Source organism: Salmo trutta, chromosome 1, assembly GCF_901001165.1.
Source record: "Salmo trutta chromosome 1, fSalTru1.1, whole genome shotgun sequence".
In the NCBI taxonomy this organism is placed as follows: domain Eukaryota; kingdom Metazoa; phylum Chordata; class Actinopteri; order Salmoniformes; family Salmonidae; genus Salmo; species Salmo trutta.
The window spans coordinates 51,525,153-51,552,106 of NC_042957.1; the positions used below are offsets into that span (position 1 = coordinate 51,525,153).

The following is a 26,954-nucleotide window of genomic DNA, read 5'->3' on the forward strand; positions in this document are numbered from 1 at the left end:
ATGTATTGCAGAATTTCAGGAAGCTGCTGCAAAATCAAGCATTTTTGGCAGTAGAAATCACAAAACAAATGTTGCGAAACCCTGGAGGGACTGATCTGTGTATGTGTTTGACATCCTAACTGTGACTAAACCAGGGGGCGTTTGGTAGAGGTCAGAGGTCATAACTACCAGAGTCAGAGTCGGGGTCAGAGCGCTCCAGCCCCCCCACACTGCTGACGATGTTGACCAGGTGGATGGCCGTCCAGGCGAAGGGCATCCTGTACCTCCCCAGCCTGCTACACGACGTCTCCGCCTGCAGACGCAGCTTCTCCAGCTTCTCCTTGTGCTAAACAGAGAGAGAGACAGACTGACTGGTGGGGACTGTAAACCTGGATGGGAGCTTGCTCTATCAAGGGCCTTGAGAAAAGGCCTTTGCTATGTGATACTGTAATATTTATATAATGTTTCAGAGTTTGTTGGACATTGAGCTTCAGAATAGGGAATTGCAAATATTGCAGTTGTCTGACTAGACAGAATTGAGAAATGCTGATGGCTACCCAGCTGGACAGAGTCCTATGTGCATGACCCCATGCACGCATGTACACATGCAAAGAAAAGACCAATAGAAGATAGATACTATGGACTTACTGTTACCTTTGATGAGTCCGACTCTTTCATGACCATGTAGGGTTCACAGGATTCCCCTATGTCTCCCTGCTGAAGGACTTTCTCCAGCTGAAACACACACACAAGACACGTGTGTAATGGTGAACATTGCTGACCTGACAATTATTTGCAAATGGTGCACACATCGTGCATGCACACACATTTCTAAAGCAATATATGAAACGCAAATATTGGATGCATCTTCAGAATAACTAATGTCACATTCACTAGTTAAAGACAAATAGGTCGTTGCACTTCACTGTCACCTATGTGGCAAAGCTTACAGAACTTTATCTAAAGTAAATAAGTGATATAATGCAGCCATGATAAGGTATTGCAAAGCCACTTGGCATGAATCATTCTGGTGGCTGAAGGATATTCCACTGATTTGTCTGGGATGGTCTGCTCAAATACAGTTTACACAGCAAATTGGCCAGTGTTACCTTGTATTGATTTTTCTGTGTTACATAAGAACCCCAGTGTTGGTGTTAATACCCAGTGTTGGTGTTAAAACCCAGTGTTGGTGTCAATACCCAGTGTTGGTGTCAATACCCAGTGTCAGTGTCAATACCCAGTGTCAGTGTCAATACTCAGTGTTGGTGTCAATACCCAGTGTTGGTGTCAATACCCAGTGTTGGTGTCAATACCCAGTGTCAATACCCAGTGTTGGTGTCAATACCCAGTGTTGGTGTCAATACCCAGTGTCAATACCCAGTGTCAGTGTCAATACCCAGTGTCAATACCCAGTGTCAGTGTCAATACCCAGTGTCAATACTCAGTGTCGGTGTCAATACCCAGTGTTGGTGTCAATACCCAGTGTTGGTGTCAATACCCAGTGTTGGTGTCAATACCCAGTGTTGGTGTCAATACCCAGTGTCAATACTCAGTGTTGGTGTCAATACCCAGTGTTGGTGTCAATACCCAGTGTTGGTGTCAATACCCAGTGTCAATACCCAGTGTTGGTGTCAATACCCAGTGTTGGTGTCAATACCCAGTGTTGGTGTCAATACCCAGTGTTGGTGTCAATACCCAGTGTTGGTGTCAATACCCAGTGTCAATACTCAGTGTCGGTGTCAATACCCAGTGTCGGTGTCAATACCCAGTGTTGGTGTCAATACCCAGTGTTGGTGTCAATACCCAGTGTTGGTGTCAATACCCAGTGTTGGTGTCAATACCCAGTGTCAATACTCAGTGTTGGTGTCAATACCCAGTGTTCTATTGCAGGTAGATTTTTGGAATTGTTTGTTTCGATTGATTAATTAGTCTTATGCTACACAAATCTAATCTGTTAGTTGGACTTATTGCACCCGTTACTGAAATGATTGTTCCAGTTTAGATGGTTTAGGTAGTCTCACATCTTAGTCCTCCTGACCATGGCAGTCATTCTGAATGCAGGTTGTGGGTGAAAACATTTCTAAATGTTCGATATCTCCACTCTAGCTGGATTCCAATGGAAATTACACCACTTTGCAAGCCAGCATAATTTGACTTGCAAATAAAACTCAAAGAATAAAAAGGAAAGTTTTACATCTTCCAAAGTCTGAGGGTGGTTTTAACCTTCCAGACTTGGAATTGTATCAACTCACCACACAAGTCTTCTACTTGTGACATATAGTTTAATGCACTAAAGAGGAACAATAGGTACATATTGAAGATGCGCATGCTCATCCCCTGAATCTTTCATGTGTCTATTTTCAAAGGACAAAGCAATACGTAGATTTTTGGGCAACCCGACCTAATTCACATAGATATGTCATTCTCATTGAAAGCAACTCTAAGAAGCGGTAGATCTGTTCTATGTGCGCTATTTCTATGCTGACTGTTCTTAAGTTTTGTTTTTGCGTCTTTTTACTCTCGGTTTTGTACAATAGCTTCAAACAGCTGAAAATACAAGATTTTTGGTTATAGAAAATATATTTCACAGCAGTTTAGATGGTACAATGATTCTCTACACTATACTTGCTTGTTTTGCCACAAACTGAAATGATGCAAACTTAAAGAATTTTTGCAACCAGAAAACAACTTCATAGTTAAAAACACTAACAATATAGAAGAAAATTCAATGTATTCTACAAGAACCAATATCACTCTTTAAAAACACAATCCTATGGAACAATCCTTGGATAGCTTTTCAGAATTCGCTGATAAATTGGTCCCACATAGAAAACTAAAGGCACAGAAACCATAAATGACTTGGTAATAGGAAATAAATGTATTTCTATTACAGAATGAAAAAGCAATTTTGGACTGACCAGTGTAGATATTTTCAAATACATGCAACTTAAAAGTTTATTATCACAAAGTTTCAATTTGAAATCATTTGGACATCAGCGCAATCTTGAGGGAATCCTATTTGAGTCAGAAACTGATATTAATATGATAGGTAAGATATACAAAACCTTGCAGAGAGCCTATCCCAAAAATAACTGATATTGGCACAAAATGGAGGGAATGTTGGCGCATAACTAACTAAATTACAGTTCATGAAAATGGACGCTTAATCCAGTATAAACTAACGTATAGAATTTACTATACAAGAGACAAAATTCACAAATTCTACAGTACAATGGCAGAGTCATTTCTTAATTATACAACGGGTGGGTCTAATCCTGAATGCTGATTGGTTAAAACTGCATTCAAGCAGGTGTCTATTCCACAAGTTGCCACCGGCTAAATCTATGACGTCGAAATACCTTTATACTCTGTTCCATCTGACTGCGCAATCCACTGTATCATCATCAGCCCAGGCAGGGAAGTTATACACTTGATCTCCTATAAAAAGCATCTAGACATTATCTAATTTCTTTTAGACTAACATTTCATTTTCAACAGCAGAGATTCGTATATACCTTGCCCTCTGTCTCTCCGACATTTGCAACATTGTTTTAATATTTAAAATTAGATCTCCTGCTGTCCCATAGTAATGAATGAGTCGGGACGAGAGACAGGCAGGCAGCGTTTCTATGCCAGTCGAAATCATGAATCAGCTGGCATCAGTTTTCTGGATTTTTACAAAAAAAAATTCAATTGAAAAAAGGTCAAACGAAACGCAGCTAATTTGCAGTCTTTCCAACTTCAGTTTGATGTGATTGTGTTACTATAGCTGTGTTGTTGGCTAGCTCCTCTGAACAACAGTGTCCTGACGAGTGAGCACATTTCCTATGCCAGGCGAATTTGCGCATCATTAGGTCATTGTTATGGATGTATCTACAACAAATGGTCACTAGAAAACAGCTTAATTAAACAAATGCAGCTACTTTGTTGTTATTCTGGCTGCACATTTTTGACATGACTACAAGTTAGCCGTAGTTGGCTTGCTAGAAAGCAATCAAGCAAGCAAGCAAGCAAGCAAGAAAGCAAGCAAGGGATAAGAACGTTGCCAGCCAGTACGGCAATAGAACATTTATAACAAACGACTGGGTCGCATCCAAAGATAGTGCTGTTGATGTTTGTGTTGATGTTTGTGTGAGTCTGTACGCTGTCGTTTGTATGTGTAGGTTTTGTAAAACAAAAACCAAAATATTATATATATACTGCTCAAAAAAATAAAGGGAACACTTAAACAACACAATGTAACTCCAAGTCAATCACACTTCTGTGAAATCAAACTGTCCAGTTAGGAAGCAACACTGATTGACAATAAATTTCACATGCTGTTGTGCAAATGGAATAGACAACAGGTGGAAATTATAGGCAATTAGCAAGACACCCCCAATAAAGGAGTGGTTCTGCAGGTGGTAACCACAGACCACTTCTCAGTTCCTATGCTTCCTGGCTGATGTTTTGGTCACTTTTGAATGCTGGCGGTGCTTTCACTGTAGTGGTAACATGAGACGGAGTCTACAACCCACACAAGTGGCTCAGGTAGTGCAGCTCATCCAGGATGGCTCATCAATGCGAGCTGTGGCAAGAAGGTTTGCTGTGTCTGTCAGCGTAGTGTCCAGAGCATGGAGGCGCTACCAAAAGACAGGCCAGTACATCAGGAGACGTGGAGGAGGCCGTAGGAGGGCAACAACCCAGCAGCAGGACCGCTACCTCCGCCTTTGTGCAAGGAGGAGCACTGCCAGAGCCCTGCAAAATGACCTCCAGCAGGCCACAAATGTGCATGTGTCTGCTCAAACGGTCAGAAACAGACTCCATGAGGGTGGTATGAGGGCCCGACGTCCACAGGTGGGGGTTGTGCTTACAGCCCAACACCGTGCAGGACGTTTGGCATTTGCCAGAGAACACCAAGATTGGCAAATTCGCCACTGGCGCCCTGTGCTCTTCACAGATGAAAGCAGGTTCACACTGAGCACGTGACAGACGTGACAGAGTCTGGAGACACCGTGGAGAACGTTCTGCTGCCTGCAACATCCTCCAGCATGACCGGTTTGGCGGTGGGTCAGTCATGGTGTGGGGTGGCATTTCTTTGGGGGGCCGCACAGCCCTCCATGTGCTCGCCAGAGGTAGCCTGACTGCCATTAGGTACCGAGATGAGATCCTCAGACCCCTTGTGAGACCATATGCTGGTGCGGTTGGCCCTGGGTTCCTCCTAATGCAAGACAATGCTAGACCTCATGTGGCTGGAGTGTGTCAGCAGTTCCTGCAAGAGGAAGGCATTGATGCTATGGACTGGCCCACCTGTTCCCCAGACCTGAATCCAATTGAGCACATCTGGGACATCATGTCTCGCTCCATCCACCAACGCCACGTCGCACCACAGACTGTCCAGGAGTTGGCGGATGCTTTAGTCCAGGTCTGGGAGGAGATCCCTCAGGAGACCATCCGCCACCTCATCAGGAGCATGCCCAGGCGTTGTAGGGAGGTCATACAGGCACGTGGAGGCCACACACACTACTGAGCCTCATTTTGACTTGTTTTAAGGACATTACATCAAAGTTGGATCAGCCTGTAGTGTGGTTTTCCACTTTAATTTTGAGTGTGACTCCAAATCCAGACCTCCATGGGTTGATAAATTGGATTTCCATTGATTATTTTTGTGTGATTTTGTTGTCAGCACATTCAACTATGTAAAGATAAAAGTATTTAATAAGATTATTTCATTCATTCAGATCTAGGATGTGTTATTTTAGTGTTCCCTTTATTTTTTTGAGCAGTATATATATATATATATATATATATATATATATATATAATACCCCAAAAAATATTTGACTTGCAGGCCTGATGTGGCCTGTAAACCATGAGTTGCAGGCCACTGTATTAGGGTAAAACTAGGCCCTCAAAATAAGGCTTATAAAATATGTATTGTCTTGTCTTAAAGAATATAATTTTAATGATAACATATTCACATGGGATCTCACTTAGTGAAGGCTACAGGACTGAAAATGAATGAATGCAACAGCCATGTCTCTGTCACTAACAAATACAGTCATGGGTGGTTACTCTACAACTCACACGAAAGGTAAGGCACACTGTGAAATATGCAAATAAGGCTTTACACTAAGCAAAGTGTTAATTTCACACTGAAAAGTGTGGACCCGTATTGACACTGGAAGATTGTTAAATTTAACACTCTCAGTGTTTATTTAACAGTGGAGAATTTGCTGTGTAATTACGTTCACACCTAAAAAACATTGTGGAAGGTGGATAGAAGATAAACTTTGTATCATTAAAAAAGTTCATATGGACAGGACTAGGGGTTTTCTCCTGAACATGTAACCAGACCAAGAAAAAGTCCTACAGAGAGTCAGTAGTTTGTAATGTAACGTAGAGCCTCCTTGGATTCTCTGTATGCATCCCCCCCTGGTGGCCCTATGCCCAGTACCTTGATGACCAGGAAGATGTCTGCAGAGGGGTACGTGATGGAGAAGATGGCTGAGCGGGCCAGGGTGGAGATGGCTGTGTGGGGTGTGTGGAGACGCAGCAAACCCTTCATCTGATCTGAGTTCAGGTCAAAGTGGAAGTCCTCTGAGATCTGATGGAGGGAGGGAGGGAGATGAGGAAATGTATGTCAAGGGATATTAATTAAGTTTTGACTCAGATTTAAAGCAGAAGTCCTTTGAGGCATACTGAGAGCTAGAATAATGTAATCAGTCAAAGCATGAGCTCAGCATGACATAAGCATAATATGATCATTCAAAAATAAACATGCTGTATATGTACAGTCTAAACATTTCTAGAAAACTCATGGGTACCTTTTTCTTTTCCTTGACATCATAGAGAGCAAGAGTCCCAAATATTGGCTCAATTTCTATTTCAAATCTGTAGGGTGTACAAAAAGCACAATGTGTGTTTGGATGAGAAGGAAATATGATTGATAAATTCATAAAAAGCCAAAATGTATTTACTATTGTGCTAACCTGATTCGTGATTCAGCACTTTACATTAGTGTGAAAAGGGTGTAAGTGAAAGAGTGACCGACAAGGATCATTTTAGGAACGATAAGGACAGACAGATGGTCACTCACTTGAGGGACAGACACTTGACCATGATCCTCTGACCACAGTGTTCTTTGGGGACCTCTGGGACAGAACATCTCTCCACAGCCTCATCCTGTCAGACAACACACACATAGCCGTGAGAACATAAACACGACGGCAACATTTACACAGCCAGACGCCATGGCAACGTTGACACAGACACCACAGTAGTGTGTACACAGACATAACGAAAGAGGGAGAGTGCATGAGACGGAGACAAGTAGGGCTGGGCGGTAAACGGTATACCGGTATTGACGCACGGACCGGTTTGGGCGTTTACTTTACCTTCTATAACGGTATTTGAATGTTTTGTTTGTTAAATTTGATACGCTGTGTGTAACATCCATTTTTATAGTTTACTCCGCTACTCGAGTCATTTCTCCCCGCTCTCTCCATGCCGCTTTCCACACAGACCTAGCCCCTCCCCCGGTCACTCATGGAGCGCATTTGTTGTTCTTCGACCACAAGACACTTGTGTTCAGTCTGCATTGTCAACGCAGCACATGCAACAAACCAAAAAAATTGAATAAAATGTTCTTGATCACATACACATGTTTAGCAGATGTTACTGCGGGCGTAGCAAAATGCTTACAAAGACAATATTGATGGCAACGATGTGGTTTTCTATTTGCTTCTTAATATAAATGAACTAGTGTTCCAGAATTACACTGTTAGTTTGTGTTTCTTACATCTTCAAACAGCTCGTTTGTCAATTCTAAGCAAGTTGGGCCTAAATTGTGTTAGTTGCTAATGCTAATCACTAGTTAGCTGGCTAATAAAATGTAGTGAGTCAGAACAAACATAACTAGCTATACAGCCTGATAATACCAGTGATGGTGTATACCTAAATCAACATGTTGTCTGTGCAACAGTATCTTCTAAATCAAAGAGGAATAAGCGAAGCATGATTAGCTACATGAAGTAGCCAAAGATTATAGGGTCTCCTAGGAAACACTTATCAACACTTTGGTTCCTACTCTGTCACAATAAATCCTCCCTGGCATTTTCATTCAAACAACACCATATTCAAAGTGCCAACTATCATATTCTAACTACAGAATTAAAATAATGATTCTATTTCCATGATTCCAACAGTTCCTGAGTGGCGCAGCGGTCTAAGGCACTGCATCTCAGTGCAAGAGGCGTCACTACAGTCCCTGGTACAAATCCAGGTTGTATCACATCCGGCCGTGATTGGGAGTCCCATAGGGCAGCGCACAATTGGCCCAGGGTCGTCCGGGTTTTGCCCGGGGAAGGCCGTCATTGTAAATAAGAATTTGTTCTTAACTGACTTGCCTAGTTAAAAAAATATATATAAACATTACATTTTTTTTTAAAGTTCACACAAGTGCAATTGCAACATTTTGTAAAAATAAGGCATAGATTGTTTGCCCATACCATGCAGCCCTACGTGGTAGTGTGGAAATTATCTGAAATGAGCGAAGAAATTGATGGAAATAAATGTTGGTTGAAGTTGAATAGAACAGTATAAAACAATCAGAATGGAGAAAGACTCATTGAAATCACTTAGAATGTACAGTGCATTCGGAAAGTATCCAGACCCCTTGACTTTTTCCACATTTTGTTACGTTACAGCCTTATTCTAAAATTGATTAAATTCCTCATTAATCTACACACAATCCTCCATAATGACAAAGCAAAACCAGATGTTACTTTTTGTAAATGTATAAACATTTTTTTTTAAATATCACACTTACATACAGTTGAAGTCAGAAGTTTACATACACTTAGGTTGGAGTCATTAAAAAACTCGTTTTAAAACCACTCCACAAATTTCTGGTTAAAAAAAAATATATAGTTTTGGCAAGTCGGTTAGGACATCTACTTTATGGATGACACAAGTCATTTTTACAACAATTGTTTACAGACAACAGATTATTTCACTTATAATTGACTGTATCCCAATTCCAGTGGGTCACAAGTTTACATACACTAAGTTGACTGTGCCTTTAAACAGCTTGGAAAATTCCAGAAAATGATGTCATGGCTTTAGAAGCTTCTGATAGGCTAATTGACATCATTTGAGTCAATTGGAGGTGTTCCTGTAGATTTATTTCAAGGCCTACCTTCAAACTCAGTGCATCTTTGCTTGACATCATGGGAAATTCAAAACGAATCAGACAAGAGCTCAGGAAAAAAATGGTAGACTTCCACAAGTCTGGTTCATCCTTGGGAGCAATTTCCAAACGCCTGAAGGTACCACATTCATCTGTACAAACAATAGTACGCAAGTATAAACACCATGGGACCACGCAGCCGTCATACCACTCAGGAAGGATACGCGTTCTGTCTCCTAGAGATGAACGTACTTTGGTGTGAAAAGTGCAAATCAATCCCAGAACAACAGCAAAGGACCTTGTGAAAATGCTGGAGGAAACACGTACAAAAGTATCTATATCCACAGTAAAACGAGTCCTATAATCGACATTACCTGAAAGGCCGCTCAGTAAGGAAGAAGCCACTGCTCCACATGGGGACAAAGATTGTACTTTTTGGAGAAATGTCCTCTGGTCTGATGAAACAAAAATGGAACTGTTTGGCCATAATGACCATTGTTATGTTTGGAGAAAAAAGAGGGAGGCTTGCAAGCTGAAGAACACCATCCCAACTGTGAGGCACGGGGGTGGCAGCATCATGTTGTGGGGGTGCTTTGCTGCAGGAGGGACTGTTGCACTTCACAAAATAGATGGCATCATGAGGATGGAAAATTATGTGGATATATTGAAGCAACATCACAAGACATCAGTCAGGAAGTTAAAGCTTGGTCGCAAATGGGTCTTCCAAATGGACAATGACCCCAAGCATACTTCCAAAGTTGTGACAAAATGACATAAGGACAACAAAGTCAAGGTATTGGAGTGGCCATCACAAAGCCCTGACCTCAATCCCATAGAAGATTTGTGGGCAGAACTGAAAATGCGTGCACAAGCAAGGAGGCCTACAAACCTGACTCAGTTACACCAGCTCTGTCAGGAGGAATGGGCCAAAATCCACCCAACTTATTGTGGGAAGCTACCCGAAACGTTTGACCCAAGTTAAAAAAATTTTAAAGGCAATGCTACCAAATACTAATTGAGTGTATGTAAACTTCTGACCCACTGGGAATGTGATGAAATAAATAAAAGCTGAAATAAATAATTCTCTCTACTATTATTCTGACACTTCACATTCTTACAATAAAGTGGTGATCCTAACTGACCTAAGACATGGAATTTTTCCTAGGATTAAATGTCAGAAATCTGAAAAATGTAGTTCAAATGTGTATGTAAGGTGTATGTAAACTTCCGACTTCAACTGTAAGTATTCAGACCCTTTACTCAGTACTATGTGGAAGCAACTTTACAGCCCGAGTCTTCTTGGGTATGACACTACAAGCTTGGCATACCTGTTTTTGGGGAGTGTCTCCCATTCTTCTCTCCAGATCCATTCTGTCAGGTTTGATAGGGAGTGTTGCTGCACAGCTATTTTCAGGGCTCTCCAGAGATGTTCGATCGGGTTCAAGTACGGGCTCTGGGTAGGCCACTCAAGGACATTCAAAGACTTGTCCCGAAGCCACTCCTGCATTGTCTTGGCTGTGTGCTTAGGGTAGTTGTCCTGTTGGAAGGTGAACCTTTGCCCCAGTGTGCGGTCCTGAGCAGGTTTTCATCAAGGATCCTTCTGTAATTTGCGCCGTTCATCTTTCCCTCATTCCTGACTAGTCTCCCAGTCCCTGCCGCTGAAAAACATCCCCACAGCATGACGCTGCCACCACCATTCTTCACTGTAGGGATGGTGCCAGGTTTCTTCCAGATGTGACTCTTGGCATTCAGGCCAAAGAGTTCAATCTTGGTTTCATCAGACCAGAGAATATTGTTTATCATGGTCTGAGAGTCTTGTAGGTGCCTTTTAGCAAACTCCAAGCGGCCTGTCATGTGCCTTTTACTGAGGATTGGCTTCCGTCTGGCCACCCTACCATAAAGGCCTGATTGGTAAAGTGCTGCTGAGATGGTTGTCCTTCTGGAAGATTCTGTGATCTCCACAGAGGAACTCTGGAGCTCTGTCAGAAGGACCATGAGGTTCTTGGTCACCTCCCTGACCGAGGCCCTTCTCCCCCGATTGCTCAGTTTGTCCGGGCACCCAGCTCTAGGAATAGTCTTGGTGGTTCCAAACTTCTTCCATTTAAGAATGATGAAGGCCACTGTGTTCTTGGGGACCTAAAATGCTGCAGAAATTGTTTGGTACCCTTCCCCAGAGCCGCGCCTCGACAACCATGTCTCGGAGCTCTAAGGACAATTCCTTCGACCTCATGGCTTGGCATTGTCAACTGTGGGACCTTATATAGACAGGTATGTGCCTTTCCAAATCATGTCCAAACAATTGAATTTACCACAGGTGGACTCCAATCAAGTTGTATAAACATCTCAAGGATGATCAATGGAAACAGGATGGACCAGAGCTCAATTTCTAGTCTTATAGCAAAGGGTCTTAATACTTATGTAAATCCTTTTTTTGTGTTTTTTAATACACTTGTAAAAAAAAAAAAAAAAATCTTTTTGTCATTATGGGTTATTGTGTGTAAATTGATGAGGAACATGAACATATACATATACATATATATATTTTTTTTAATCCATTTTAGAAAAAGGTTGTAACATAACAAAATGTGTAAAAAGTGAAGGGGTCTGAATACTTTCCGAATGAACTGTATGTGTTGCCACCCTAAGGTCAAGCACTACTCAAAACAAATTAAGAACTTTTATTACTCAAAAACATAAAATAACATAAAATACCCTAAAAACATACATTTTTCAAATACCTTAATATTATATTTTGGCCATATCGCCCAGCCCTAGAGGCAAGATACGCAAACAGATGGTCACATGGCTGAGGAGAAGACCAGTATTGTACATCTATTTCATTGATGTGCTTCAATGTCTATGGTGGAACTGTCTGATTTTTACCAAAATAATCTATATGTAATTAACTTTGATTATTATTTTTTTATATATAATTAAGTTTTGATATCGTTTCCGTAGCATTCTATGTTATAGCTATATCATTCTACACAAAGTCGGCTAGCCCTTTAGCAACACATGCTGACAGACAACTGAGCTGAACAGAAGTGAATATTGTATGGATGATAATATTATTATTTGGGACAGACCTCGTCGGGAGGAGGGAAGAGCCCCAGCAGGTCAGAGTGGCGCCCCTGCAGGCGGGCCTCAGCGTTGCGGCGGTCCATGTCCTCTGCAGCCGTGCGCTCCAGCACCGAGGGCAGCAGGGCGTCCGGCGACGAGTTCTTCAGGTCAAAAATACTGGAGGCCCAGCTACCCCGGGGCGTGTCATCCAGAGAGACTGACCGCCGCTTAGCATCGTCCTGGTCATCCTGGCGGTCAGTGGCCGCAGCCTCGTCCAGTTCAAAGGTCTGCTTAACCAGCCCTCGCTGCCTCTCCCTCTGGCGCTCAGAGTTGTGGGGGGTGTGGGTTGTACTGTAACGCTGATACCTACAGACATGACAAAATACATGACCCTCATCTTTAAATCACAGAGATAATGTACATCATGGGCACCATTGCAACCAAATCAATTGTAAATCAATGTGGATAAAGGAATGGAAAAGAGGGTGTCATATGGGACACATGATAGAGGGACACTCACTTCCTCTGAATGATCAACCAGTCATCTGTGTAGACACCCAAGGCATCTCTCACTCTTGGGTCAATTGTGCTGTGGAAAAAAAACCACATGAATTATATAGTATGACATAAATATTACAATGGCATAGGAAAGGTACAGGGTGGTCTGTCTGTCCAGTAGCATGATAATGCTGTGTAAAGAAGTCCTAGTTATGTGAGTGAGCATGTGTGTCAGTCTTACCCTCTAGATTATTTTCTAGGCGGGGGACAAAAGAATTCAACGCAACGTCCAGGCCCCTGTCTCCAAAATTGCCCTTTGAAACCCATTGAAGCCAAAGGTGGAAACAGAGCTAAGCAAGGGGACATAATGCTAGGGGAAACACTGGTGTGTGTACTGTACATAATGTACATAGTATGTGTGTTAGAGTGACTCACTCCTCCTCGGGCAGAGGGGGCTCCAGTGTAGTACACTCTCTGTCCTGCAGGAGGAGCTCCAGGTCGTCTGGGGGGAACTCCATCAGCTGTCTGAGGGGGCAAGGCTCCGCCCCAGGGGCGTGGCTACTCACATATTCCTCATAGTCCACAGGCTCCACCACCTCTGTCAGCGGCACCTGACAACCAATCAATCAATCAATCAATAACACACAACAATCAATACCTGGGGTGCGTTCAGTTCGCTTGAACGTTTGCGGAACAGTTTGTACTGAACGACACGTTTTCTTGAACAGACTGAGAAAGGTTTGCTCCGTTCGGTGGGTGTGCCTTGAAGCAGTGAGTGACATATTTAAAGGGCAGAGGTGCATTTTGAACCTTAACTGGTCGTTCAGTACAGCACCGTTTTTGTTCAATTGAACGGAGTTTTTTTGTTTTTTTTATGTACTGAACGCAGCCCCGGAGAAGCATTATACTCATACACCTGAACATTCCACCAGGATCACACGCTACAGGCCACACCGAGATAGTGAGCAAAGAAAAGAGATGGATAATATGAGTGATTAAGCCTACGTCACCTAGTTTTGACACACTCGTATACATAGACACTGGCTCCACTTCAGTGAGAGCACCGCGGCGATAGCCTTTTTATGCACAAACAGATGACATCCTAAGTGGTTGATGACATCCTTAAGTAGTTGTTTGTTTCCAAAGCAGTAAATTCAACTCAACCATAGAAATTCCGTCCTCATCTTTGACCAAAGACAAGGTGATATATCTAAAAACATAAAACACACTGCTACTTACAGGTTGGTGTGCTCCTCGTTTCTTGGACAGCTGAGGGGAGCCATACTCTCTGGATACCTGCTTCCTGACCTCTGCAGCCACCGTTCTGACAGAGACAGACGGACAGGAAACGGTATAGCACAGTTACGCTCAAACAGGGGAAAAACTGTTTTTCATTCACAGCTGTATCTTCAGGAAGCCAAACAGAAACAAGTCTAGACATAATAAATACCAGAACAGAAATCATTCTGTCAGTGGATAAAGACGGTTAACTTGAGGAGAACTGATTTGATGCCCAAACTTGCACACGCTAGCCTCAGATTCGTATGCAAATATGCTCCATAATCTAGATACTCAGCTAAAATCTCTCCAGCGAGGTGCCAAAAATCTAATTGCATCACCATTATCATGCATATGCAAATAAGCCAATTAACATAGGTTAAACAAAACCCTTGCTGCAGATAACCCAGAGTTAAACCTATTACATTTTGCTTACTGCTGCTTTAAACCATTATGAATATGTAGGCTACTCCCAGGCGTAATGCTAGAAGTGTTTTATACATAATTACGTGCCTGCCTTAGATTTCATAATAGCTTTCCAGTTTTGACTTCTTATCAGATGTGAGCAGCCATGTATGCTATCCATTCTCTCCCCACTACCCAGTCCCCAGCAGCTGGTACTAGTAGCAGTGCTGAATGCCAGCAGCTGTTGTGAATGGGAGTCAAGCCGGATCTGTGGGAGAAGAGAGGAGCGGTGGCTGGGCCTAGTACAGAAACCAGGCAGAGAGCCATAACTCTGTCACTACCCCTGGCCTGGGCCTTTATGGACCAATGGGAGGCTTAGAGAGGGGGACACAGTCAAAACTAGGCCCCCAATCCTCTCAGAGACACAGCACGCAGCTGCTCTTCCACAAACTTATAACGGACTGGCCATCTCATACTCTCAGACGATATATCTCACACAGACACGCACAGATCACACACACAACGCTTCCGAAATTCCCTGGTCACGGTCGCTGTGGTCAAACTATGTCTTCATTCCACACATTAAAACGCTACTGCTCTCTGCTTCAAAAGGAGACCCTCAAATGTAATTTATCCCCATGACATACTACACCCCCCCCACCCACCTCTCAGAAATAACTCTGCTACCCCAAATCACACAACCCGTTCAAGCTGGAACTCTACAACAATCTTCTAACAGGTGTGTCGGTCACAACAGTATGTTTGTGATCGTGTTATTCTGCCGTTAAAATGTGCTACCTTCTCCAATCCCCACTTTAAACAGGATAAAGGAAAAGCTATCGCCTCCAAGGGTAATAGACGGAACACCCCGTCACACCCTTTCCTGCATCCTGAACCGATACAATGGACTGGCTCCCACTGGGGGGAGAGAGAGAGAGAGAGGACTGGACAATAACAGAGCTGGAGAGAGGAGAAACTGTAGCAATGATTGGGCCTAAGTTGTTGAATTCAGCACTGTACTCGGTTACTACTAAGTTAGGCTATAGCCTAGTAGTAGGTTAGCTGATACAATTTGAACTAGTAGGCTGCCAGTCAACATTCAGAGGGAACAGCACCATTCCCCGTTAGCTGGGCTAACTCAATATGACAATCACGTGAGACTGAGAAATATGCGTACACACCATGGTGAGTATAATAAGTCTGGTTGGGCCAGTCGGAGAGTCCTAATAGGAGATACAAGGTATGGGCCTGTTGTGGTGTTGTTGACTGTTTGGCACTGGACTGCTGACATTCCAAGATGTCATTGAGATTTCCTCCCTGCTGGATTTGACGTGACATGTTCACCTACATGTTGTGATGCTGATAGACATCTCTTATCAAATATGCAGTCTGCTCTCAGGAGCCTCCAAGGGCCACTCACCCATAACATGAAGGAGGTTCTCAGATGATTCTATGAAGGCTGCAAGGTGAACAGCTAGGCTAGTGCTTTTATTCTGAAAGGGTGTGTGTGGACACCTGCTATTAGCATGTACTACCATGTACTACCTATACCCACCCACCTTACACCACACAATCCATTGCTTAGCATGCAGGTCCCTGATCAAGGCTTTGATGAACACAAATATGAACTTAACTCAGCAATGGTGGAACTGGGAAATGCATCATGTCATGCAAGGTGATATTACAGCTATAGGTCTGACCTAACACTGTGGATAATAAAGATACTGTCCTCGGCTACTTTACTTTCCCATAGGAAAGGGGAACTCTTGCCTACTTCTGTTTTCATTGTGTATCAGAAGTCTATACGAACGAGACGTTTCAGTTCCATCTACAGATCTACCCCCAGGAATAGTTATACACAGTCTGATTTGAACTAGGAGTGACAGCACAGAGGATCAAGCTGAGTTCATTTGCAGCGCAACAATATTAGTGTAACCAAACCCACGCCTTGTTATCCCACAGGTCGACGGGGAAGCGAATTCAACTGCTGGTATGACTAGATAACTACTAATTATAGTTTTATATCCGTTTTACTTGGGTCTCCTCATGATAATGTAAAATAAAGTAATTTAGGTAACTCGTAGCCAACATGTTTGATGGCTCGAGTGTCAGCCTACTAGCAAAAGGATAGCTGTGATCTAGTTCTATGTGTGTGCAACAAAGTAACAATCGCAAGGTATGAAAAATATTTTCGTTTTCTAAACAATGGCAGGGTGAATGATAAATGCACATTTCATTCGAAGCCCATATGCTGAACAATAGACTAGCCTCCGTCTGTCTCAGTTCCTATTCAGTCTGCGCGGTTTACGATCAGCGATACCCTGCACTACCCGGTCTGTCCGTCATGTCACGCGAACTAGCTGTCCTACTGAGTACATACAAATTATGAGTCTCACCGATTAATTTTGTGAGCAAACGCCCTCCTCTCGTTGGTTGAAGATGCCATTTCGCGTCCCCATTTAGTGTAGTCTTCGAACTACTCTCTCTCTCTGTCACACACTCCTGCACTTCGATACTGTTGTTGTCCCGCTGGAGTTCGCTTCCTTGTACACCACGCTACGGTGCCTATCCCAGTGGTCCTCCTAGTGGTTGGGAGCAGAAATACAAGGTTGTATGGGATCGTCCGCAGTGCATTCAAAATTCTCACCTGACCGGTTTCAGTGACGCTGTCACACGCCCGAGAATGGCCCATATCCCCAACAGTTAGGGTTTCATTACAGTGTGAAAATGTAGGAAGTTTGCTGAACAGCGAGACCTACTTTAGTTCAACATCATGTCAAAGCCCGTAGGTGTGTCATCTGTTGACAGTTTGGAAGTCCTAGCTACCGGTCAAAACAAAAGCAAAACACTACAGTTAATGCATAAATTCATAAATCACACTGCATATATTACAGGCCTATAATACGGATATGGATCTGCAGTAGGCCATTTTTTGTTACTATGCACACATTGGTGAATGGGGAAATCTGCAGTGATGCAAATAGGCAGGTGCAACACAGCAGGCAGGTGGCACCTGAACAAGGTCAATATTTTTTAGTTCAAGGAGGTTGAAGAGGATGGTAGGCTATCAAGCAATGCTATCAAGAGAAAAGGTAGGATTGTGAAGTACTAGGCTAGCCGGCTAGGGATTAAATAGGTTTATAGCCTACTGTTCAACCGCTAGGCTTTTTTGAGCCAATAGACCTAGGCCTGTGTCAACCAGACATATGACCGTGGTCTGATTACTATTCTCCTCACCCAGCGGTCAACTAATCCAATTGATGAAAAAAATAATCTGCCTTTTACCAGGGAGGGAGCCATTTCATTCGTCATTTGGTTAAGTAGATCTAATCCTGTTAATTCTGTCTGGCATGCGCCTACAAGGTCTATCGAAGAGGATGTGTACTGGCCCTATAATTCAGCGGTGCTACATTGTGGTGTGCTAATTTACACCTTTTAAAGCATTGGTCTACCTCGATCATGTTGTGTGCTTTAGAATACTCTTCACACTACACAAGGATAGTGTGTTCCTATTTTTATAATCATATGCCCATCCCCTCAAACAGTTAGTTCCTCTGGGTGTATCTCTACAGCAGCATCATATGTTTACCACACATTCATATTCATAACACGCTCAAGTATTTCATGTTTATTCCCTTATCCCCTCTTGGAGGGAGTCTGTGTAATATACTGTATCACATTTCCCACGTCAGCCAGGAGGCAAAATGCAGCCTCTCCCTTCAGCAAGTGTGCTTTACTAACTGTTGACCAGCAGAGGGAGATGTTTACCATGATTGTGGGGAAAAGGGTAGGGCCCAAGCCTCTTCTCTAAGAAAGGCGGGTCTTCAGATTCATGATTCTTTCTGATTTCTGATTTCGTGGTTCATGGTGCTCAACAGAACTAGCTAGTACTGTGGTGACAGACTCTGATTGTAGCGTTATGTTGCACTGTTTCTGATTTTCTTTGTGGCCTTTCAGTATATAGACAACAAACGTTGGTCTTAAGACCAAAAGGAGATGGCCTCCTTTCAAATGGAATCCAATTACTTACAATGAAGCAAATGAAAAGGAGGTACACCAAAGTTCAAAACACAATGTGTCCCTACAGGGTTGTCCCTGATGTCTTATAGCTGGTCCATCTTTCATCTCAAATTGAAATGAGCAGGTAACACTAAATGGGAAATTAATCAATGCATTATTGTATTTACATTTGACGTTTTAGTCATTCAGCAGACCCTCTTATCCAGAGCGACTTACAGTTAGTGCATTCATCTTAAGATAGCTAGGTGGAACAACAACATATCACAGTCATAGTAAGTACATACTTCCTCAAAGTAGCTCTTAGCAAAGTCAGAGCTAGTAAGGTAAGTATTGTTTAATGTATCTCTCTCCCTCTCTTTCTCCATCCTTCTCTCCTTCTCTTATCGACCCTTCTCCACAGGAACCACTTGTCAATTTACTGTAAAACCACTCCCTCCGCTCTGTCTGCCTTCATTCCCCACCCCCATCTCCTCCATCAGTGAAGTAGAACCAAATAGAGCTGCCTGCTGCAACCCCGCCCCCACCCCTCCTCACTCTCCCTCTGCCCCATGGTCCACCAATTCAGCACCAGGGAAAGCAGCCTGCCTGGCCTGCTGCTGCAGGTACTCAGCTCCCGCTCTGCTCTGTCTGCAAGATGCCAGATGAAAAATGGGGTGTATGGAGGTTTATGAAAAATGAGAGACAGAGATAGAGAGTGGGAGAGAGAGCGAGAGAGAGGGTTGGGGTGAGGGGGAGGGCTGGTGTGGATAAATTAACCTTGTGTGACAGACAGAGGCTGGGGCTGTAGCAGAGGAAGGGATTTGTGTGCGGATGGAACCAGTCTCTCTCAGAGCAGAGCAGGGTAGCAGGCAGGCTCAGTGCTAACAGCAGGCAGGAGTCTGGGCCAGAGACCATGTTAATGAAGACAAATTAATCTCACTTTCTCTCTCTCCTCTATGTAGGTCCACTGCTTCCACTACAATGCCCACACTAGCCCTTTCTCTACCATGGTTGTCCTGAGAATGAAGAATGAAGAGTATTGCCTTACAAGGCAACACGTGTGTATTAGAGATTGTGAGAGCATAGGTATTGTATTTGTAATGTATTTTCTCAGGTGGTCAAGAGTCACTGAGCCAGACAATGTAGACCACTATGAGCTTCCATCATGACAACCAGACAATGTAGACCACTACGAGCTTCCATCATGACAACCAGACAATGTAGACTACTATGAGCTTCCATCATGACAACCAGACAATGTAGACCACTATGAGCTTCCATCATGACAACCAGACAATGTAGACCACTATGAGCTTCCATCATGATGACCAGACAATGTCGACCACTATGAGCTTCCATCATGACAACCAGACAATGTAGACCACTATGAGCTTCCATCATTACAACCAGACAATGTAGACCACTATGAGCTTCCGTCATGACAACCAGACAATGTAGACCACTATGAGCTTCCGTCATGACAACCAGACAATGTAGACCACTATGAGCTTCCGTCATGACAACCACACAATGTAGACCACTATGAGCTTCCGTCATGACAACCAGACAATGTAGACCACTATGAGCTTCCGTCATGACAACCAGACAATGTCGACCACTATGAGCTTCCGTCATGACAACCAGACAATGTCGACCACTATGAGCTTTCGTCATGACAACCAGACAATGTCGACCACTATGAGCTTCCGTCATGACAACCAGACAATGCAGACCACTATGAGCTTCCGTCATGACAACCAGACAATGTCGACCACTATGAGCTTCCGTCATGACAACCAGACAATGTCGACCACTATGAGCTTCCATCATGACAACCAGACAATGTCGACCACTATGAGCTTCCATCATGACAACCAGACAATGTCGACCACTATGAGCTTCCGTCATGACAACCAGACAATGTCGACCACTATGAGCTTCCGTCATGACAACCAGACAATGTCGACCACTATGAGCTTCCATCATGACAACCAGACAATGTCGACCACTATGAGCTTCCATCATGACAACCAGACAATGTAGACCACTATGAGCTTCCATCATGACAACCAGACAATGTCGACCACTATGAGCTTCCATCATTACAACCAGACAATGTCGACCACTATGAGCTTCCATCATGACAACCAGACAATGTCGACCACTATGAGCTTCCATCATGACAACCAGACAATGTCGACCACTATGAGCTTCCGTCATGACAACCAGACAATGTCGACCACTATGAGCTTCCATCATGACAACCAGACAATGTCGACCACTATGAGCTTCAATCATGACAACCAGACAATGTCGACCACTATGAGCTTCCATCATGACAACCAGACAATGTCGACCACTATGAGCTTCAATCATGACAACCAGACAATGTCGACCACTATGAGCTTCCATCATGACAACCAGACAATGTCGACCACTATGAGCTTCCGTCATGACAACCAGACAATGTTGACCACTATGAGCTTCCATCATGACAACCAGACAATGTCGACCACTATGAGCTTCCGTCATGACAACCAGACAATGTCGACCACTATGAGCTTCCATCATGACAACCAGACAATGTAGACCACTATGAGCTTCCGTCATGACAACCAGACAATGTAGACCACTATGAGCTTCCTTCATGACAACCAGACAATGTCGACCACTATGAGCTTCCGTCATGACAACCAGACAATGTAGACCACTATGAGCTTCCGTCATGACAACCAGACAATGTCGACCACTATGAGCTTCCGTCATGACAACCAGACAATGTCGACCACTATGAGCTTCCGTCATGACAACCAGACAATGTCGACCACTATGAGCTTCCGTCATGACAACCAGACAATGTAGACCACTATGAGCTTCCGTCATGACAACCAGACAATGTCGACCACTATGAGCTTCTGTCATGACAACCAGACAATGTCGACCACTATGAGCTTCCATCATGACAACCAGACAATGTCGACCACTATGAGCTTCCATCATTACAACCAGACAATGTCGACCACTATGAGCTTCCATCATGACAACCAGACAATGTCGACCACTATGAGCTTCCATCATGACAACCAGACAATGTCGACCACTATGAGCTTCCATCATGACAACCAGACAATGTAGACCACTATGAGCTTCCATCATGACAACCAGACAATGTCGACCACTATGAGCTTCCATCATGACAACCAGACAATGTCGACCACTATGAGCTTCCATCATGACAACCAGACAATGTCGACCACTATGAGCTTCCATCATGACAACCAGACAATGTCGACCACTATGAGCTTCCATCATGACAACCAGACAATGTAGACCACTATGAGCTTCCATCATGACAACCAGACAATGTCGACCACTATGAGCTTCCATCATGACAACCAGACAATGTCGACCACTATGAGCTTCCATCATGACAACCAGACAATGTCGACCACTATGAGCTTCCATCATGACAACCAGACAATGTAGATCATTACATTATCCTTTTCCCCAATGGTAAGTCAGAATACATGATTAATTGGACATTTAATTGGATATTACATAAAGCATCTTGCACACTACAATGCAGCCATCATTACCACCACGCATAGAGACACTGTCCAGACAAATCTATAAATATCACACTGATGTCATATTTGGGAATTAAATGTCAGCATCCAATCAAATCAAAATGTATTGGTGTTTTAGCAGGTGCAGTGAAATGTTTATGTTACTAGCTCCAACAGTGCAGTAGAATGTCTAGCAAATACTATACAAATACACAATAATCAACAATTTAGTTTAGCGCTCGTATGTTTGGCAGTGACATTGTGGTGCCCTTGCATTGTGTTTGTTCGTATAGCACTGATTAATACTGTCAGTGGACAGTACCTACGCCTGCTCTATTCTTCCCACCTCTCTAGCCTCCTTCTTTTCTCTCCTCCTTAGCCCTCCTCTGTTCATCGAAGGCTTTCAATTCCTAGACCGGCACTATTGTTCGAGTCGCTGCCCCTCCCCCACAGCCGAGAGAGCCCCCCCCACCCCTTCCATCCCTACTGCATTACCAAAGAACAAAAGAGAGTGTGTCAGACACCACCCACTGGATCTCTTTCACACAACAGCCCCCACCTCACTTCCAGATGGGCTTAGCTTTTTTTTCAGGGGTTTCTCGCAACCCCAAGAGTCCTTCAAAATGGATGTCACTTCCCCTCCCCCCCAGAATCCACTCCTCAGCTGCCCGTCATCCACCTGCTCGCCCACCACGCGCCCATGCCCAGAGCACGCCCCATCTCCACCCCCTCCCCTCTACCTCTCCCTGTCGGGGTCCCATTAAAATCATTAACCACTTGCTCACTGTGGCCCAGCTCCAGGACATTACTTCAGCAGCCATAAAAAGGCTTTTACCATATTAAGTGCTGAGGGAGAGAAAAGGAAGAACAAACCTCTAGTGTTTTTGCATATGAAAGCTCTCACAATTTAGCAAACCACATGTCGGGGGAGGAAAACAAACATGCGTAAATTACATGCTAAAAAGAGAGATGATTAGAGGTTTTAATCAATATAGAGATTCTGTATGATTGGCTACATGTATGAAACTAAAGCAAGAAACAACAAATGCAAAGAAATGATACAAAATAAGATGGGCTCATATGTCTATAACAAGTAATAAAGCATTACACCTGTTGACTATAAGTCAAGTGTTACCAAGGATGACATAATGGTATCACCTTCACAATCACCTTCACAAGCTGAACACTGATGATGAAGGAATGACCCGTCATGACAATAGCTATAATCAATAACGTTAAAGCTAATGTGCAGTAGTATGTCTTGCTGTCCTCTACTGAGGGGCAGGCAGATGCTTTTTGATTGTGTGGCTCGAAAGGCATCAACACGTTACATCTTCAGGAGAGTGTTTTCTCTAACCTCTACCCCTGGACTGACCCCTGACCCTCCAGGGAGCTAGAGGAGAGGTGCAGCGCTAGGCCGCATCTGCCACCCCCACCGGACAGCTGTTAGAACTTTAATGGAACTTGTCCTACCATTAAGAGGGTGGGGAAGCGGGGGGGGGGGGGGGGGTCGGATAATCACTGCTAAAATCCTTTCAAATCTGGTTAATTACTGTAGAATACAGAAATCTATATCCCCCAGTTGCCAGTATACATCCCTCCACTTCTGTACTCCCACTCAGCAGATTTGGCTAATAGGCAGAGAGCCATTTAACAAAGTAAATCATGATGCTAGCTAAATGATTTCAAAACGCAGTGAACTAGTACTCAGTATACACACAGAGGGTACAGGATACGTCGAACTACCTGGAGCCGTAGCGTAGCCTTCAGTATATGTTGGATGGCGTTGCAGACGTGTGTTGGGAAATAGCGGTTGAGGCGTCACACTCGCCGACCTGAGCAGCAGCAGTAGAAGCTCCACTTTCTCCTGCCTTCATTACATGCATGGCTGCTTACATCGCTGTCACACTAACCAAGATTTATGTGGATATCCACAGTTCCACGCTCAATAATGCCTACCACAAGCCAGCCCTGTTGAAGGGTGTTTCATGGTGAAGGACATGCAGATTGTGGTACAGTATAATGCATCCAATGTGTTTACGATTCCCTCGACCGTACCCTCTATAGATTATTTATCTGACCAGCAAGAAATGACCAAACCTCCATCCCCATTACCACCACCCCCTCCCAGTCCCTAAGGGTTCAAGCACCCAAATCAATGTAAAGAAAAGAGAAGAGGGCTGTGTTCCTCCCCCTACATCTGTCATAGAGAGAGAGGGAGGGGTTGTACTTGTGGGCTGTACAGGGGAACAATATCACACCATCTGTCACAAACCAACTGCTTCATCTCTGATGGGATAAATACACCTCCTAAAAACATCTACCTTTAGATGATTACAGAGCATTAGTTTACTAGGGGCAACGGCTCCCCCAATCCCCTACAGTATACCCAGCAGACACTCTGTCTGCTTCTGCCTAACCACACCCTACCTCTAGTGTATCCATCCACCCAGCAAGCTGCACCTTACACACGCACATAATAGGCTTTTCCATCATCAGAAATCTAGCCATTCTGTGCAAAAGGAACTAATTTAATTTCACAATATTCAATCAGGGAATTGAAATGGTGCTCGACACAATAAGGAAATATATGGAGAGTGTTTCTAGGAGAGTGCACAGAATGGATGTGAAAGCTTGATGAAAAAGAGAGCACATTGTACTCAGAGGTAATGTTGAAAATGTAAGATGCAATCTGTTCATAACTGAACAGGGCTCTTTCATATTGAAATGGGGCTGCTGCCTCTGCTACCTCTGATACGGGAGGGTGGGCGGGGCTGGTGGATTCTTCTTGCTTCCTTAGCCGTCGCCTCTTTGTGACATGCTCTTTCACTGTTGACACTGTCCAACTACGCCAAAGCCCTTGTTCAGTACAGAGCACTAAATGACCCTCCTAAACTATATTGGTACAAACATGTATGTCACTGATGATTAGCCTATGATGGGCTAAAGGAGATCCTAGTAAACAACAACAACATCAACAAATCACTGCACACTGCTTCTCAACCGAACAAGACAACAGATACCCCAGTAATTTCACTATGGGGCTGGCTAACATAATGGGTCTGTATGGAGAGAACTCAGCTAAACCCCATATCCCCTATGGGCCATAACCTCCCTCTCACTCTCTCGCAGTAGCATGTAGCTAGAGCTGCAATCTCAGTCATTCATATTTAATTCCAGTGGAGTTTCCGGCCAGACTAATGTGCTATTGATTTCAAGTCTCGTATTACTGGAGCTGGGAGATTGGCGTGGGAGAGAGGGATGGAGAGGGACTGATGAGAGAGGGTGAGGAGAAGGAAAAGGTGGAAGATGGAGAGGAGGAAGAGAATGCCGTGGGGGTGCTGTTGAGGAGCACGGACATCGAGAATCAGGATCGTATGTCTTCTCAGACTGACTGCGGTGTCTATTTTGGAGTTCTTTTTCTCTCTCTCATGAAATAATATTTTAGACCAAAGACTTCCATTAGAAACAGTGGAGGGAGAACATTTGAGACAGTGAAAACAAAAGCGTTTTCAAAGATTAGACTTTTTTTAACAGGCTAATGCAATTGTTTTTATATCGATATCAAATCATTTCTGGTTAACAATTAAGTACCTTACTGTAATAGATTTCCATTAAAATTGGCATATATGGGGAGGATGGAGTGGGGAACTGAAAACTAGCTGTCATTAACAGAGAGGTTTGGAACTCTCTTTGTTATTTACTGCATGGTGATGTCACCATGGAAAGCCCAAACTCCCCGCCCATGCAAACCTGCTGATTAGAAGGTCCTGTGTAGATTGTATTTTCAACCAGCAACTATCAGGAAATAACATTGACTTTTTCACACTTTTAAAGTGTTAGTTTCATCAGCTGTTGTACAATATCATATTAAACAGAATTCTGACCGCACTGGGCCTTTAAAGTCAGAACTGTTACACAATATGAATAACAATGAGCTGAAGAAACACCCACACTCTTGCGTTATTGCATTTAGTTTAGCGTCTTAGTGATGGTGTTTGTATGTGACAGATAGACAGAGGAAAAGAGAGTGGGAAAGGGAGAAGAAGAAAAGAGAGACATTCTCTAAGAGCTGGGTGTATTTAAGGTTTTCTCCCTGGATACCAACGCAGACGGGTCGAGATGAAAGATTAATAAACATCTATATTTAACGAGGTTTAGAGTAAAACATGTTCCTTACCAGAAAGGGTGGTCGCACTCACACCCACCCACTCCCACCTCCTCTAACGCCACACACACACACACACACACACACACACACACACACACACACACACACACACACACACACACACACACAGACACACACACACACACACACACACATGCATACACACACAAATACACAATGCACTATGACTTTTTGAACATATAATGGGTTGCACATTCACAATTAATGTAGACTGCATACACTCTTACGCATGACAAAATATAATGCACTTACATGTTATGCACCTGTGGCCCACATTAACACAGAAGAATAGACTACATTAACACTCCGGCTTGTAATCAAATACACACACACACACACACACACACACTCATCCAGAAGCTTGGAAAGCAGAATATAATCAATAAGTAAAAAGATGACAAGAGGCATCTAAGTTCAGTCTTCCTCCCACCAGCCAGTCTACTCTAATAATAGCCCAGAGACAACACATTGAGACAGATAGAGGGATAGAACTAGCCGGAGAGAGAGAGAGAGAGAGAGAGAGAGAGAGAGAGAGAGAGAGCGATGAAGAAAGGGAGAGAGAGAGCCCAAGAGAAATGCCAAATAATACATGCGGGGGTTGAATTAAGCCAATAGCCATTATCAACAAATGTCATTTCAAAGAGGGGCTGATTTAATTGTGGATCCATTCCTAAAAGCAGTAGCCCCCTTAGCCCTGTTACCATGAAACCCTGCATCGCCCAGAGCTCACCCCAGTAGAGAGACCACTATTAACCTGAGGCTGTCTGCTCCATCACTACCCATCCCCCAAACACACACACACACACAC

At 43.6% G+C, this 26,954-nt stretch overlaps 1 protein-coding gene across 5 annotated transcripts in view; it reads right to left on the reverse strand.

Moving 5' to 3' along the window:
- LOC115199061 (dedicator of cytokinesis protein 7-like) overlaps window positions 1-16,979 on the reverse strand; it is a 48,159-nt gene extending 31,180 nt beyond the window's left edge. For 3 of the 5 annotated variants that reach the window (XM_029761618.1, XM_029761594.1, XM_029761607.1), the window contains exons 1-10: window positions 16,786-16,979; window positions 13,946-14,030; window positions 13,142-13,317; window positions 12,729-12,797; window positions 12,235-12,574; window positions 7,058-7,143; window positions 6,786-6,852; window positions 6,416-6,565; window positions 634-714; window positions 169-325 (exon numbers count right to left, since the gene is read on the reverse strand). In XM_029761618.1, coding sequence (XP_029617478.1) covers window positions 169-325; window positions 634-714; window positions 6,416-6,565; window positions 6,786-6,852; window positions 7,058-7,143; window positions 12,235-12,574; window positions 12,729-12,797; window positions 13,142-13,317; window positions 13,946-14,030; window positions 16,786-16,835 — 1,261 coding nt within the window. In that variant the 5' untranslated portion in view covers window positions 16,836-16,979. Of the gene's footprint in view, window positions 1-168; window positions 326-627; window positions 715-6,415; window positions 6,566-6,785; window positions 6,853-7,057; window positions 7,144-12,234; window positions 12,575-12,728; window positions 12,798-13,141; window positions 13,318-13,945; window positions 14,031-16,785 lie in introns of all 5 variants that reach the window. The other 2 variants (XM_029761601.1, XM_029761585.1) reach the window with 1 other exon arrangement.
- Window positions 16,980-26,954: the final 9,975 nt, after the last annotated feature.